This window comes from Perna viridis, chromosome 14 (genome assembly GCF_037379345.1).
Source record: "Perna viridis isolate PV_CMFRI_1.1 ecotype Kerala chromosome 14, ASM3737934v1, whole genome shotgun sequence".
Lineage (NCBI taxonomy): Eukaryota > Metazoa > Mollusca > Bivalvia > Mytilida > Mytilidae > Perna > Perna viridis.
Window position 1 is genome coordinate 24,244,604 of NC_142458.1, and position 18,840 is coordinate 24,263,443.

General features: G+C 31.7%; 1 protein-coding gene across 12 annotated transcripts in view; it reads right to left on the reverse strand.

Annotated features, from left to right (window-relative positions):
• LOC148598721 (trace amine-associated receptor 4-like) overlaps positions 1–18,840 on the reverse strand; it is a 48,321-nt gene continuing 29,481 nt past the window's right edge. For 4 of the 12 annotated variants that reach the window (XM_088560666.1, XM_088560667.1, XM_088560659.1 and 1 more), the window contains exon 2: positions 1–1,175. In XM_088560666.1, the coding sequence (XP_088416792.1) occupies positions 44–1,171 (1,128 nt within the window). In that variant the 5' untranslated portion in view covers positions 1,172–1,175 and the 3' untranslated portion in view covers positions 1–43. Of the gene's footprint in view, positions 1,176–1,452; positions 1,488–6,650; positions 6,789–10,812; positions 11,132–11,956; positions 12,025–18,358; positions 18,464–18,840 lie in introns of those variants that run through there. The other 8 variants (XM_088560665.1, XM_088560663.1, XM_088560658.1 and 5 more) reach the window with 7 other exon arrangements.

The following is an 18,840-nucleotide window of genomic DNA, read 5'->3' on the forward strand; positions in this document are numbered from 1 at the left end:
TCGATCTTAATAATATAATTCGACAAGAATAATAAAAGACTTTCTACAAATTGCAACTTTTCCCGCTTGTTACACTAATTGAACGAGAATAAATATTTTGCACAGCAACATTTTCATTTTGACTTTTTCTATATAGTCTCTTTACTGCAAATCTAAACTTCCGGTCTCTAATACCATATATCAACGGATTTACGACTGAGTTGATGAAATATGACCAAATGAAGGTATAGTAAACTTGCGAACCGATCAGACTAAGATTACAGTCAAAGTTTGGCACAAGAAATATCAGTGTCGCAAGAAGGTGATGCGGAAGAGCACTTAGAACATACGTTATTGTTACGGCAGATAACGTAATAGTGGACTTCCGGGCACTGTTCCCGGCAGCTTTTACAGCTTCTTCCTCATACTTAACAGACATGCGCCGTTGTGCATCTCTAAATTCGTTATTTTTACGTATGTATCTTCCAATGTGGATATAAATGATTATAAGTGTACTTGAAACTAGAAAATAAAACAGGATTAATGTTGCATTGTACAACCCTTGAAAGTTTATTGCAGTAGTTTTAAAATCGTCTGATGTGAAGCAACGTTTTCCTGTAATTCCAGGAATGCCACTCTCAACTGTGCTTAATCCCCAGAGAATCGGGGCCGGCCAGGTTAATAATGAGCCTACGAGTAAACTGCCCAAACACAATAGCTTAACATGCTTAGTTGTGAATTGTTCTCTGAACGGATGACATATTTTTCGATATCGATCGATGGCTATTGATACGAGCGATAACGTTGAAGATATTGCCATAAAGTACAAGATAGTTCTGAATATTTTACAGAACACGTCGGATGGAAACGTCAGAGGGAAAAACAAGTAGGCAACTACCAATGGCGCAACTATCGTACAATTGATAACGTCCAGTATTGAAAGAAAAAGTACAAATATTCTATAGTTTGATTTCTTGTACTGTTTCGAATATATGTATAACACATGTATATTTCCTAACAATCCGAACACACAGAAACAGATAAGTAGTGCTATTCCTCCGTAGTTTCGTCTTACAAGCTGGTCATTAAGTATATGAAGAGTCACATTAACTCCTTTGAGTTCCTCAGCAATCCATGTATGACATTTTGGAACCACTTGTGATGTATTAGTTCGGTCGGTCTCATTCGCCATACTTCTGAAAAGGGAAGTTAAATTCTTGATTCATATATAATCATTTACGCGAATAATGTAATTTTGATGTATATTCGAACAAATTAAAATTTTATGTATATATCCTGAAGAAGTACATATAATAACTTTATTGTATGATACAGCGACATGAAACGTTATAAAACAACTGTTCAAACCTGTATAATGATATCTCATGCGGTCTTAGTTTCAGTCTTTTGTTCAGATTGCAAAGAAATGTTCTAAATTGAGTAAAGTACACTTTAAATCAAAACAAAACTCACATAATGAACAAACGGTACATACAAATTTAAAATAACACATTGAAGCTTGATAGATAATAGAGCAACTACATTGCATTTACACTATAAGATAGAACCTATTTTTAGGCAAAGAAATGTACGAATTCTTGATATTTAATATTTCTACATGTTTACCTGCATGTCTTGATTGACAAATTTAAGGTGCCAGTTTGGTTGCGTTTGGATGATTTTAAATGTCTTGTTACTCTGTTGATTGATTGTTTTGCGGATTACATTACACGGTGCACGTCAATAATATAGGGTCATTATTTGATATCACATTGATATAAAGTTTAAATGAAGTGATTTAAATTTCAGCATGTCAATTATCATTTTAAATAATATAAAACACGATTTTAGATTGACCATTGCACATATTTTGTGGGTGAAACTGACTATGCTTAAACGCCTTAGCTAGTATCAATTGTTTTAAACTCTTTGCAGTCTTGTATTCCAATTATTATAGGTACACATGTGAAACTCATTTACATATGCAATGCAATTGACCAATGGCATTAGACTATGTTTAACTTAATCGTATGCATGTACCAACGACTTTATTCAGGGTTCATAATATTATGCAGGTAAGATTGTATGTTTTTTGACACTTTATGCCATTGGTGAAGTTTCATCCAGCAAACTATTTAATGGTAAACTGAAAACGATTTAAAAGAGACACACTATATTGGAAAACCTACGTCGTATTCAAAACTGTTATTTCATCATAATGAATTACTTCACTACAAACACCCAAGCCCTATATTTCCTAAAGTTTCCCTTTTTACATGTAAAAGACCCTTTATTCCGTACTTTTAAAATACAATTATGGTATTATGAGTTACAGTGTGTTAACATTATTACATAACATTAACTGTATTAAAGTTCAACATATTTCTCGGACATGTGTGCTACATTTTGTTTTTTTTTGTGAATTTTATTACGTAATTCACTATTGACACTTCGTTGAATTTTTTTGATTACATATTTAGATGAACAGATTCAAACATTATCAGGAACGTGTTTGGTTTTGTTTTTTGTTTTTTTGTATTTTTTGTATTTTGGTTTTTGTTTTTTTATGTTTGTTTTTTGCATCAGAGCATCAGTTTTTTTTCTAAACATAAAATGTATCAATAATTAATTTGCAACTTTGATAACAGATTATTCGGGGGACTCTGGTCTCATGTACATAAAATATTGGTAAAAACATTTATATTGTGTATCGACTAACGTATTAGGATTTCAGATAATATTTGCAAGCTTAGGGTAATAATAAGTTTTTCGATGTATGTTCAAAGTGTTACAGTATTATATGATGAATTTGTGTAATTATTGTCATTCCGTTTCAATAATAATTGTTTAATGCATTTCCGCCACTACATAATTAATTATAAACTACATAAGTTAGATTATTACTATCACTGCAGGAGACTTTATTCGTTCAAGGATTGTTAGATTGTAGGCACTGAAACAAAGTTAACTATATATTTCATAAATGACACGAATTGATTGTACAAAAATCGCATGATCGTTATACCGCTGGCTTTTCGAATTCTCCGATACAGTCAATTGTTACAAAAAACTTAAAAGGAAATAAATAAGTTACAATGTTTAATAATTGACCAGAGGATAGAAATAGAACAAAGTATAACAAATTTTAACATCAAATCCATTATCCATAAAAAAAAAACAAATGATTCAACTTATAAAGCAAACATAACACTAACTATAATAAAGTACATTCAATATTTCAAAATAATTGCAGCCAGTCTAGATCAAACTATTGATCAATGATTCAGTACATACTGTTAAGATTGTTCCGATGAACCTTCCAAGAGAGAGAAATGTCATTGTCTCAAATGACAAGTGATCTTTATATACATTACATACTTCATGTCGAATGAACTAGTGAGGAATACCCTTCATTTTCATTGGATTATTTTCAAACACCTTTAAAAAAAACACAGGATGCTTACGGCACCGTCGCCCCTCGTCTATACTTCCAGTTTGTAGTGGAGTTTGTTCATTTACTATTGTTTCTTAGTTCATGTGTTTTTTTTTCTCTTTTTGTTATTTTAAGTATTTTGCTTGAGTGTGAATTTTTTCCGTGTCAAGTCGTTTTCTGTTAAACATATTTCTTTGACTTCCACTCGAATATCGGTGACCTCAATTTCTCTTTAAATCAACAAATTTGCAATTTCAAGTCATACACATGCCAAATGTTTTGGTTTCTCTTGATTCCACTTTCACTGGGTAGTTTGCTTTACATACAAATCAGAGATCAAAATCCTTATGTTCAATATCGATAATTACATTTTCTTAATTGAAAATGATTATAAGTGATGCAACAAAATTACAATCATCACTACATAAGTTGTATGGTCGTCATCATGAACTCGTGAATCGTTACGGTGTATCCATCTGCATCATGAGAACCGATTTGTTCAACGTGTCTTAGCTTTCATGTCCTCTTTCGTCATCCCAAAACTTGACTTTTTATGAGCGGCTCGTCGGGTGTTTTTAAAACAAACAGATGCCACTTTCCCTTTTGGTGCATCTGATCCATGCTCCAAGTTTTAAGTGAAATACGAGTAACCCATTTAATTTGGATTCGTACGTATTATTTGGTTATTGTATGTTTTTTGTTGTGTGTGTCGTTTTCCATGTCTGGTCGTTGTCCCGGGATTGGTTGTCGTTTGATTTCGGCTAGAATTCTGGTTCCCCTGATTACACTTTTTTAAAATGTCTTCAAAGACTTAGTTAAATTTAAAAAAAATAATTAACATAAAAACTGAAAGTGCGTTGTTGCAACGGGATTGTTTTTCGACCTTTGAATATTCATAACTAATTTATCATGCAATATATACATATTTGATTCTAATGCTGCTTATGAGAGTTTACTCCATAACAAAAACGTTTACAGCAGATCAAATTTGCAATTCATATAATTGGTACTTTTGTATATTATTTTATATAACACTGCTCCATCGGATCAAATTGATACAGGGAAGTGGTCTAGGGCGCTGGACTTTGTGCAGTCGGTGTTGCCATAGATGTCACAGCAGTACGAGTTCGAGTCCCGCGGAGGGAACGACCAAACAATTTGCTTCGCAAATTTGACAGTTCTAACATCGTTGCGAATTTTTCAGATCTTCCTATATATATATATATATATATATAACGTCTCAGAATGTGACGACTCTATTCGCTACACTGCTCCATCGGATCAAATTGATACAGGGAAGATAACGTTAACTTATAAAAGGGTATGAAAATTCCCAACGATGTTAGAACTGTCAAATTTGCGAATCAAATTGTTTGGTTGTTCCCTCCGCGGGACTCGAACTCGTACCGCTGTGACATCTATGGCAACACCGCCTGCACTAAGTCCAGCGCCCTAGACCACTCGACCAGCTAGGCTATATAATCTAACATCTAACATCGTTGGTAAATTTTCAGGCCCTTCTATATATATATTTTTGGTATACATGTAAGTGGATGGAAGCTTCATCATACAATCAACTCATGTAATAAAGTACTATCAAGTTACGAAAACCCGACACTTATTAGCAAAATTACTAAGAAATGACGCTTTAACTTGTTTAATTTATTAGTCTCTCCATGCTCAACTACTGATACATGTCGAAAATAAAATGACAACTTTTACTTCGTCGTCATTTTAGAATTTTCTATAAAATACATCATGATTTTGTTTATTACACTTACAAATAGTTACTTACAAATGGATTGATTGTGCATCATGAAATGATAAAACGAAGTCATGCGTTTTCAATTGTTACTGAGCGGAAGAGGTTTTTCAGGTTAACAGATTAACACGATTGTCTAATCTAAAGTCGATTGGAAAGCAATCGATGTATTTTTTATATGCGGTAATCTAGTATTTAAAAGCTTTTTGTATTATCATCGTAATAAAATTTGATTGGATATCAAATAATGCTTTTATTTTTGAAGAATTTAACGATTTGAATATGTGGTAGAAAATGTTATAACCTCCTATTGGAAAATGCAGTTGGATTCAATGGGACAATGGAAAATGTAAATAGTGGGTAGTGTACACGGGAATTAATTGATTCATTCAAGCGTTGTATATACATTTGTATTTTGTTTTTATTGTATTATGACTTAAATATGTAAGGTCTTGGCTGTCCTTTGTTATTGAGGTCATTTTATATTTACTTACAGTTATTGAGATGCAAGAAGTTGATTTTATTCAACAATTCACTATTTTTGTTACAAAAAGAAAGTCATATACGATATCTCAAAAAAAGTTCTCATATCAAATTCAACACAAATATTTCATACTATTCTCATAATGTAAATTTCAGTGATACACACCGATATTATTAGTTATCCTCAAAACTAAGATAGAATTTACGTTGCATGTGTATATTTTTAAAACTGCATCGATATTTGTCACAAAAACTTGAATCATTGAAGTCATTTAGTCCATTTAATTGTATGTGTAATTTAATTGCAGCTGTAATTGTAAGTCCAATTCCATTTTTATCATAGTTCTGCTGTACAAAATGTAGTTGCCAGACGGATCGAGCACCAGGTTGTTTTTACCCAACATAGCTGATATTAAAGAATGGTAGGAACGTCGAAAAAATCTTACTTTAACATACAATCTCAATCAAGTAGAATCATTTTAATACTGGAAATATCAACTCTCATGGCGAAACATATGTATGACGTAAATATATCAGAGGAAAACTCCGTACGAACTTGTATTCGAGGGTACTATTTTCATATATTTCGGGTTTAACAGGTAATATTTCGACTTATCAGTATCAACGTGTACAAGGATATAATGGTAATGAAAATTGTTGAACATGTCAAAAAGACAACCACTCAACCGGGATGAAAGATAGCTCAAGGAACCAATAGGTCTTCCATCAATGAAGATGAAACCATCATGCCACAGGGCAGGCTCAGCTGGACCTAAAAACATCACTGTACAAAAGTACAGCGAAATAGTTGTTCTAATATACTCGAGCAACATAAAACTGAAACTGAAACTGAACTGAAAATGAAAACGAAACAATACATATATATATATATAGTCCAGAAATTTCTGATTTACGACATGGAGAGAATAAAATACTTGTAAAAAAATAAAGAAACTGATTATCCGTAAGACAAATGAACAAACAAATAACTACTTGCTGTTAACTGACATATAAACTCCAGACCAGTTTAAACCAACACAAAGTTATATCCTAATCGTATGTAACATAAATCCTAATTCTTCACATACAGGGTTTAGAACCAAGGTGAACACTTTTTTTTACCTATATGCGTTTAAAAAAATATTATGTAACCACCTTTTTGTGTAATTGCCAAAAACCTTGTCCATTGATAAAGCTGAAAAGTTTTATACAGCTGTTTGAAATCATTAACATATTACGTAACGCATGAATCCATAATATTAATAAACTATTACAGCAAGGTAAAAACGATTGTGCTTACTGATCAGCCGATTTATACATCGTCATTTTTTTTCACTTAAAAGAGAAAACGGTACAGCAACAAAATGTTAAATGCAAATGTCATAAAAACCAGCTTTGAATTTCTCACTGTAATATCATCTTATCATTAAATTATATCACTAATATAAGAAGGTTACCATAACAAAGCGTCCTAAGAGACTTATTTTGATTTGTGTTAATCATATGCTAGTGTAAACATTGTTTTAACGTGTATTCTATTGACGAGCCACATTTGTTTAGTCAATTGGTCTCATAGTTTAAGTAATATTATAGTGGCAAGGACAATACATTTAAGAAAGTAACTTGCTGCTTATTTTACAATATATAATACAAAGTTAGTGATCTCCTTACATTCACTCTGAGAGTAAGACCGAATGCAACGTTCACTGAGTCTAATATAAAAAAAAATATACAAGTAATAACAATATCATTACTGCCTTTATAGAAACACCCTTACTGTCATTATTTGTACACGTTCAATGCTATAAAATTTTAAATCACGGATATAAAAAATATTAAATGACAATCACAACCATTATTTCACAATACTATGGAAATGACACCAGATCATCAATTTGTAATTTCATATTAAGGAATATTTAATTGAGACATTTTTACTACCCATCAAACGTTTATAATAGCACTAATTTACACTTGTTATAAAACATAATTACAGTTCTCTTTCTTTTTATTCTAATAAATGTAAACAGGATACGTATTTGTTCAATCAAGTCTGTTTTGGTAAATATTCAATCGACCTACCAGTTTATTTTCTTTTAAGGAAAAGTTGAAACGATTTTGTCCATGGCGAAAAATGAGAAAGAAAAAGTACAAAAGGGAACAAAATCAACAATAAAGGTTACAACACACAAAAACAGCCCTATCTCCACCTCGAATTTACTATTTCATTATTATACACAAAGTTCCAATCTGAAAGTTCTTTTATACTTAACTTAATCGTTTTTATATGTCTGACTTCATTTTCCTTCTCGGTCTCCTGCCGTAAAACTAATAATATCGGCAAGTTGTGATATGATATTACGTTAAATCGACTCTGATGTCGCTGAGCAAGTGAGTAACGTATGTTCTTAACATACAGGCCTGGCGCCACAAAAAAAAATCAAAAACTCTAGTCTGAGAATATTCTGAACTTCCATGGTATATCAAATCAAAGCCTTTGAAATCGACGACGTCACAAAGTTAAGAGTTTTCTCAGACTTACATATTTTTTTCAACTTTTTACTTCAGTTAAACACCATTACGGGATTGAATTAGTACCAAATATGGCAAAGCAATTGAAAGCACACCTATACCAAGGGTATTCAACCCACGCGCACACAAGTGAAACCAATTAATTAATATTAATATATATATATATATATATATATATATTTAAATAAGTAATTTTTATTCACATATCGAATTCAATATTTGTTGTTGATCGAATGATTTTGGGGTTTAAAGAGATAAAAATGTTTAGAATAGCATAAAATAGAAGATTTTGCATCGTGAAGCAGCGTTTGAATTTCCCGGAAGTACACACTAAAATGCTTATCGGTCTACTGATTTCAATACGTTCTACACCGGAAATTCCGGAAGAGAAACTGATACTAGAACGAGACTTACAAACCGTATACTTCCTGACAGAATATACGTTTTATTTATGCTCCCGAACATAGAGTTAAAATGTTCATCTGTATCATCTGCAGTCATTTTCACAAAAGAAAAGAATTAATTCCTCATATGATATCAAACGAGACTGTCTCTGTTTTAAAGAGTATCTATCGTGAAAAAAAAGACATTTCGTGCATTATTTAAACAATTAATTCTGAATTCTAAAGTACCTTCGATCAATTATTAGATTGAGTCAATATAATGTTACTTAATGGTGTAAGTTTCATGGATTAAACAATTCAAACAATGCAATGGACAATGGGTGCCAATCACTTTAAAGTATAAATGACAATTATTGATACAACAAATTAGTTTACTTATTTAAAATACCGTACTGAAAAAAATACTCATTGCCCTTTTATTTACACGTCGTTTGAATAAAAAAATATGTATAGTTATTTACCGATAGAAAGAGTAATCAAGGGAACCAAGGTTATAACGGTAATCAAAAGAATGTAATCCAGGGACAAAGACCAGGCATGGAAAACAGACATACACAACAATTAATTCATACATACAAAGTAACAAAAGTAAATGAGCAACTCGGACTCCACTAAAAACTGGGAGCATGGACCAGGTTCACCGGTAGGGTTAGCGTCCTCTGCTTTTCTAGAAACATCCGCCGAGTTGCTCATAAAAAGTCACGTTGGGAAGTCTGCGGTAGACAAACGAGGTAAGGAAAACTATGACCCGTTGAATTAATCAGTTGTCATGGTGCTGATTGATACACCATAACAATCCACGAGTTCATGATGACGACCATAAAACTTCTGTAGTGATGACTTTAATCTTGTAGCAACATAACCCTGTTCCAGAAGCCTATTTGTTAGAGTTCTGTACAAAAAGTCTGCGTAGTTTCGGCAAGCTCTGGCATAACGTATGAGTTGTGATATGAACACTCCATACGCAAGAGCCGAAGGGATGTTGCCACAGATGAAAGGAAGGTTGACAATTCTGAATGAAAAGTCATCATGAAGATACGAGAATGCTTTCATTTACAAACTTGGTGATTTTGTGTTCGTCGTTGTGTTTGTCTGTTTTTCATGTCTGGTCTTTGTTCCTGGATTACATTCTTTTGATCTTCGGTAGAATCGTGGTTCCTTTGATTAATCTTACATACAAACATCACCAGAATTAAAAAAAAACCAACAACAGCAAAAGAAAACAATATGAATGAATATAAAGATTTTTTTAAACGAAATGAAGAATTAGTTTCCATCAAATATTTATTAAAGAAAGTTATCTTGTTTCAGGGTTGGGTTTTAAAAAAAAAGTAATGACATCAAAGAAAATAAAACACCACTCGAAAGTCAAATGTAAGTTTAAACTAGGCAAGCCACATGAACTGAAATATCGAATTGTTACGTTTCCATTCAGATATTTTTTTTCAGGTTTTGCACTCACTTAAGCAAAGAATTTTATTTTTGTAAACGAGAGCTTATTGCACACTACACCATATGCATACCCATCGTCAAATGCACTTTAACCAGTACAGCGACTATTATAACGAATGTAGCAGCATCAAATCTGTAAACTTGCCAAACAAAACGACCTATTCGGTTAAGTAATTATTCTATTATTTGATCAATGTATGATTTGTTATTCTTGCATAATAATGATACACATGTAACATATGGTAGAAGAGAGTAGATGACATAAGTGGTTAAAAATTTTGCAATATAACAAAACATGATCGTACACATATTGGTCCTACAGTAATACAATTTGGTCATTATTTTATTTTCTATCAAATATATATAATATATTTCCAAAAGTTTGCCACAAACTTCAATAGATAAACAGATACAAAATGTCATGAATTTTCTCTAAAATATGAAATATAAAGAGAGCACCACAATTATACACTGCATATTTCGCTTTTTTCTAAAATAAAACAGAAAACAAAACCCACTGTTTAATAGGATTGTATATGATCTGTTCATCTGGAGTTAGTTATATCTACTTAGTATCAAAAGTCAAATACTATATAAATATTTAATGACACAATTGTCCTTGAAATGCATGCATGAATGATAAAAGAGCGTAAAAAAGACAGAATACATCTTTGTTATGTAACATGTATATTATAGGCTTTAAAGAGCAATTAAACATTCCTTGATTAATGCTATTCATAATAATGGCACAACAATAAATGTCTTACCTTCTCTAATGGTTAAAAAATCCACTCTAATGTATGTTAAAAACAACTCTTCTAATGCATTTTGTCAAAGTAAGTAAACTTATTATTTCGAAAATATTTTAGAATTTATCAGATATTGCGTTGTAAGCCTGCAGTTCGCTAATGTAATGCTAGCTGCTTCCCTCTTTATATCACGCGTAAAATATATATTCATTTAAATTAGTATTTAAATATCAATTTAAGCAAACACCAAAAAAAAAAATCTATATTGGCTTCTGATACTATATCCAGCATATTTTGTCGTCATAATCATTAATAAACGATCGTGTTCATTATATTATTACACAACGGAAGCTGTATCATAGATTGTTTGCTTCTGATAATTAAACCATTGATTACCGTGACGTTTAAATCTGGTTTACCCCACTTTGAAAGTTAAAAGTCAGTTTAAATATAATTGAATTGTATTGTACGATTCAGGGGCATTTGTGGGTGCATGTGTTTCTCCGAGTGAAATGTATTCTTTTTAATTTCTGCAGGCCTGGTATAAAAACACAGATAACGAACCAACACCTAGTGTTTTTTCAATAATGAAGACTAATGCAATTGCGCAGAAGGTATAACCAGTACAAATAACTTCTTTACCTGTAGAAATTTGATAAAAAAATCAGATAATTTAATTGCATATTTAAAACAATACTTGGCCATTTCCTTTTTGTTGTACGACTATTACATACTCAATGGAAGTAAGTACTTCAAACGACATGCTTGTTAAATGCAATTGATAATGAATACTGTAACAAGCAGTACAATTCAACTTCTGTCCTCGATGGTTTATCGACAGACTGTAAAGTTTGTGAGTACATACATCCTCACAAACAGTAAACATAATATGCGTGTCGGAAGATCAACGCACACACTCACACACAAATAATACACTAAGTGTAATTTTAAATCCATTAAATCTCAAAATAATAATAAAAAAATAATAACTGCATGCAGTAATATAAGTATAATAAGTTTTTAATATTCCTTTTGTCAATTGTACATTTATATTATAATAATAGCATTGAAAAAAACATTTATTTTTCGTTTGTATTATTATATGAAACTTAGATTAATAGATTAAGTATAGTTAGGTTCACCACTAAATGTATATCATTACCTTGAGGCTTGTAACATTTATATTTCTCATTTTCCGTAATCAGTTGAAAGCCACTTCAAGTTAGCATTCTGTTTGCTTATCTGATGAACAAATTGAAATGTTTGATGATAATCATGTACTGGTTAAAGGATTTCAGTACGAATCCGTATAAAGATAACGAATTATATAGTTCATGGGCTACATACACCCTAGGTTACCCCCTCCTTTGCGGATTTTTCAAAACCACATGTTTTCAATTTTTGTTTTTTGAAAAATCAATTTTACAACGAGAAATAAATGTTTTGCCAACTGGCAATTACTACAAAGATTGAAAACTTTAAATTCAAAGTATACCAATGCGGTATTTCTTTTTGTATTTTGGAAGAGTAATCAAGGGAACCTAGCAAATCAGCAACTCGGACTCAACTAAAAACTGGGAGTATGGGCCAGGTATAGCGGTAGGGTAAGCGTCCTCTGATTTTCTAGAAACACCCGCCGAGTTGATCATAAAAAGTCAACTCCGGGGTAGACGACAGAGGAAAGAAAAAAATATGACACGTTGAACATGGCGCAGATGGATACACCATAACGATCCTCGAGTTCATGATGTATCAAACCCCAAAATTAGGATTGTTTAAAGATACGTCATCTATATATCGAAAACTGAGATTAAAGGATCTAGCTAAACGATATTCTTTCTTTCGGATCAGATCAGATATACAGTCAGCCTCATAATAGTGAAGGAATATGTCAGCAAGTAGAAGAGCACAATTTGTTCCCATTGGAATGCCGACTGTTGAAAAACGCATCCACTACACTGGACAAATTTGTTGTCGATTAAAAATTCCAGCATTTAGTAAACATCTTCTGTGGCAGATGATTTGAAATTATTTCTTACAATGTATGACGAATCTCTACCAAGAACTATATATTTGTATCTAGGTGTACCATATTTTTTGGGAAAAAACAACGATGTATAATATTTTTCAGTCGGCATTTGAACTGAGTATGGGAGAAAGAATCATACAGTGTTGAAAAATCATAGGTTTTAATGCTATTATATTCTGATAATAGTCTTGAATTGATTGTCTCCAAAAGATCTTTCGGATTTTTAGAATACACATTGAATTAATACCACTACGGGAGTAAGAAGTATTGTGGTAGGACTGTAGATCCTCGTTGACAGTTGTGAGTATAGAAGTTATAGAAGTTTTGAAAGAGGTTTGGTGGTACATTTTGCAGATCGAGCTATGAAACGTTGTTTGTATGCATTCTTGTGGAGTTTAGGAATCCAGTACATAGACGGTAGATCACAATCATCGTCCTTGGTAGAGAGACCAAAAGAAAATAGCACAGATTTATGGTTTTCCACAATCTCCTCTTTGGAGAGTGTGGTAGCAGTATAGGTCTTATCACTGCTAGTATTTTTTACGTCTACCTCTGATAATAAACATCGGATGAAAAACATTTTGCAGACAAAAACAATGTTGTTTGGGGCTGTGTCTGCTGGTAAGACAACATATTTGCCATGTATAGTAGACAATGTTTTTGCTACATCGGAGTCTTTGAAAACTGATGTAGCCTTGGCACTCGTTGACCTACTTAAAACTTTCATTCGTTTTAAAATTTAATCTCACGGCCTTTAAGCACTCTGACAAGGAAACAATGTCTTCTTGTTCACGTTTCAGTCCCCCAAGGCATCCATAAGAACTTTAAAATTATAATTCCAATTGATGGAGCGTGGTTCACGGTACTTGAAGAATTTATTTATCTCTAATTCTTTAATAACAGGTAATAGGAAATACCGTCGAGAAAGCGCCTGGAAAGCAATCTTAACGTCTTTTCCTTCCTATTTGATATGTGGTTATATCAAAGGATACTTAATGTAGTTTTTACAGTATGCATGTTTTCAAGATATTAGACAAAATGAAAATAAGGAATTGGCATGTTTCTACAATATGTAATTTAAAGTTTTAGTACATAGCAATGAAATATTGTTTATTAATTTCAGTAGAAATATAGCGGTGCAAAATTAAATATTGTTTTGCACAAAATGCTATACAATGACTATTTCAGAAAAGATCTTAAGCCTTTCAGAATTGACTCTGATGATATTGCATTTTCATGGGTGATCACTAATTGGCGGGTATCCATAATTTTTAAAGGATATATACGAGTAAATTAGAATTAAAAAAAAAAACAAACAAACAAACAAACAATTCAGTTTTTTTTATTTTTTTCAGCTGTTTTGAATATAGGACTTAAACAAACAACATTTTATTAATTTGCTTTATGGACCGATGAGTGATCCAAAACACATGACAAATGATCGGTGATGTATTGTATTATACGAATTGCTTTAGTATATGTAATTAGTCATCTAATTTATTTACTTTCATATTTTAACAATATGTGCATGCTTACAATATGACCATTGTAAAATGCAAGATTTATACATGTTCGATATAAACCACCTTTTACAAAGCATTGATTGTTTTTTTCTAAAATCTGAATAATAACAAAGAAAATTCGATCAAAGCTGACGACAATATACTAGCGTTATATAATCTATATATCTTAAAACAAAATGAACCGAAATCAGGACACATTGCATGGGCTGCAGATGACGTTGAAATGTACTCATCGGTTATTTGTCTTGTAAATAGTGTTTACTGAAAAAATTGCTGCTACCAAACTCTCTATCCAATTGTTTAAACATGAAACTATCGATTTTTACACGGAAAACAAAAAGTTTTCTGAGAATGTCAAATCATGTTGACTTTAAAATACGAAAAATATTCATTTTTAAAATCGATTGTATAGCACATATCATAATTTTATTTCATACGTGCGCACTCACAATGGTTTTTGATTTTCGAACATTGATCGATGTTCTGAATACGGCTTTTCTTCATTTTACAGAATGTTCCAATTTAGGAGTTCAATTATATAGGGCATTACGGAACGTTATCGGATTATAAGAGCATACTATCTAGTTTTAATCTAACTGATATCAATATCATTTCAAGTTGGTGCTAATGTGATGGATTTGAGCGATACCGTTAACCATGCTATTTTAAACGGTTGTAATAGTGCAAATGATTTTAATACTTGATATTATATTTTTTATCAATTGTATAGATGATATCTTTGTAGTATTTCATATTATCAAACAGTTTGTTTTACACCTGCTTATTTTTGTCCAGATTTAACGCGTCGATACAGGAGAGTGATAGCAAAATGTTGTATTTTTTTTGCCATCTTTGAAATATCAGTTTATGAAATGAAACGTGTAGCGTAAAACCACAACATCAGAGTATTGAATCTAGAAATTATAATTTGTTTTGTACAAGTAACTACGTGATACCAATCATAAAATAAAATTCAAATCTCGGAGTGTTTTTAAAAAGTTTTAAAATACGAAAAATATTCATTTTTAAAATCGATTGTATAGCACATATCATAATTTTATTTCATACGTGCGCACTCACAATGGTTTTTGATTTTCGAACATTGATCGATGTTCTGAATACGGCTTTTCTTCATTTTACAGAATGTTCCAATTTAGGAGTTCAATTATATAGGGCATTACGGAACGTTATCGGATTATAAGAGCATACTATCTAGTTTTAATCTAACTGATATCAATATCATTTCAAGTTGGTGCTAATGTGATGGATTTGAGCGATACCGTTAACCATGCTATTTTAAACGGTTGTAATAGTGCAAATGATTTTAATACTTGATATTATATTTTTTATCAATTGTATAGATGATATCTTTGTAGTATTTCATATTATCAAACAGTTTGTTTTACACCTGCTTATTTTTGTCCAGATTTAACGCGTCGATACAGGAGAGTGATAGCAAAATGTTGTATTTTTTTGCCATCTTTGAAATATCAGTTTATGAAATGAAACGTGTAGCGTAAAACCACAACATCAGAGTATTGAATCTAGAAATTATACTTTGTTTTGTACAAGTAACTACGTGATACCAATCATAAAATAAAATTCAAATCTCGGAGTGTTTTTAAAAAGTTTTGGTATGAATAACCTCTCATTAGCACAATTAGAGCTAGATAAGTAAGGAGTTACCACTACACAAAATAGACATATATCGAGATACTTTAAATCGGAATAGGAAGCCTAATTAGTCAACTTTAAATACAATGTAGTACAAGTGATACATTTGTCAATGAATCAACTATAAGTACAATGTAGTTAAATAACCCTATAACAATAAATTTGAAAAAAAAAGAACGATAGCACTTTCCGTATATCTGTTATTCTTTGTAAAGAATTAAAAATAAATGTCAATTTTTTTTTCATATATTTGCAGATAGACAAATATGGATGAATCGCTTTTCTGTTAAAAGGATGAGGGTTTTGTTTAGTATCAATTCACTAATACTACACACGTAAAAATAACTAGGTTTTATAAACATTGTGAAGATTTACAGGATTTAATGAAATAGAGAATTTAAAGAAAAATCAATGACAGTGTTTTGAAATACTGAATGTACATACACGTTACATTAGTTCTGAAACCAAACGATACTGGCAGTGCCTCTAGATATATTTTATACAGCTGCAAAACAAGTACTGTAGTATACAGGTTTTGTCCAAGGAACCATTTTTTCAGGTTATAAATGTATATAACTATTTAGAAGTTGATTGAAATTGTTTGATACAAGATTAAGTTGGAATATTGATTTTGAAGGCACAACGTATGTATGTTCAAATTTGCTCTTCGGGCAATACCAGTATATATGTGTCCACACTTGTACATGTAATAAATTTGTCTATGAAGCAACGTTAAGTACAACGTAGTACATGTAATAAAATTTGTCAATGAAACCACGATAAGTACAATGTAGTGAAATGTAATAATTTTTGAAAAATGAAGCAACTATATTGTATTTATTATCTTTAATATCCAAAATGATAACTATCAAAAGGCTGTACGTTTAACGCACCCAGGTTGACGGATTCAAATATATGCATTTATAAGTAAGCGTACGAATCGGATGCGTATTAGAAAGCATATAATTATGTTTTAACTGTTGAAGTTGTTTTACTACCTTCCTAATAATTTTCCTTAAATATGTCTTGAATACAATATAAATACAAAATCGTAGTTTACGTGAATCATACGAATGTAGTTTTCAATATTTTGCTAGATTAGCCAGCAGTATGTTTATAATTGATTACAGAACAATGCAATTTTCTGTTATTTTAGCAATATGGAGGCATACAACTTTGAACTATTTTTCAGTATCAACAGGATCTCATTTTTATCTAATTGCTGTGACTATTGGTATTTCGATTTATTTTCAATACCTACGACATATTTCCATTTATTTTATCGGAATTAATTACGTTTAACGGCCATAAACACTAATTAATTGTGAAAGCATAATTATTCAATTACCATTTCGTGGAAACCGCAGGGGATTCAATTCATCGAACTTTTTGTGACTAGTAATTTCGTGACAAGAACATAACTAATCTAACATGTTTGTAACATAGCAACAGTAAGATTGAATATTTCACTGTACTATTACAGCATCATGGAAATGGCTGTCCGTGTACAGTTCAACGTACCAATTTGAGCGTTCACCACTCAAAATTCATTGACTAAATACGTTATTTTTAGTATTATGATTTCTGTCAAAAACGCTATCGACTCAATCTTTCAACGAATATACACCAATTACCATCACACATGAAAGCGTCAAATGTACATGCATTCTTTTTTAACATAACCTATCATGACACAGTGATTCATTAGATTGCAAAGTGTTGTTTTCTCAAATATGACAATTCGAGTTAGAAATGAACTCTATACTCAACTTTTTGTAGTCAATAATGCAATAATTCGATAATTCCGTGCATATAACCCAAAAGCATAAACTAAATATATTTTATTTTTAGCAGTGGCCTCGTCTGTCAGATAGAACATTGGATTAGCGCACTCCATTAGCTGCGGTAGTGGAGGACACCATAAGATCAGAAAGTAAAACATTACATGACAGTGCCAGCGGTTATAGATTTAATATCATGATGGTACTATAGTGATTTTTTTGCATCGTACACTTCTGATCAGTGTTGTGTTAAACTGCAAAAAACTTAAGGTGATAAACCGTGTTCAGTTGAAAGGTTAAAAGTTCAATGTCGTCATTGTGCTGCATTGATTCTTGATGTGTGAAATATAGCGGTGGTATCCCGTCATCTGTAAAATGTTTTGCGGTTACTTCGCATGCGCAGAACCATATAATGAATTTACAAAATAACGTCGCATTCGACAGACCATTTTTGCGCTATGCATGTTTCAGACGTATAAATAATTGCATTGTTTCGTTTTCAATTTTAATTTCCTTCTATGTTTCTGGAGTATATAGGGGCAACAATATCGCTTTACCTATGTTAAATGTTGTTATGGGACCAGCTGCAACCTGCTTTGTGATGCAAAGGTTTCCTTGTCGTTAATTGAAGACCGATGGGAGGCTGATAGTTTTCATTCCTGCTACAATATATAATGTTAAATCGTTCAGTACTATTATAAGATGATTTCCTCTCATTTCGCAGAGCTCAGAAAAAAAACCAAACTTTTTAAGACTTTGTAACAGATGTAACCAGATGTAATCTTTGGCAGGTTTAGCACAACTGTAATCATTAAACAATGCATATTTGAATATGCAAAGGTTACGGAGTAATTCCTTTGAAGTCAAACGCAGATATAAAGGGAATATAAACAGGAACCACAATCATGACTTATTCAATCAAATATTTACATGATACATTTTGAAAACGTGGCATTTCCATCAACAATAACCTAATATTGGTATTGTAACATTATCTTATTTCTTATTTGTCTGGTACAAATTGTGCATAGACAAAATG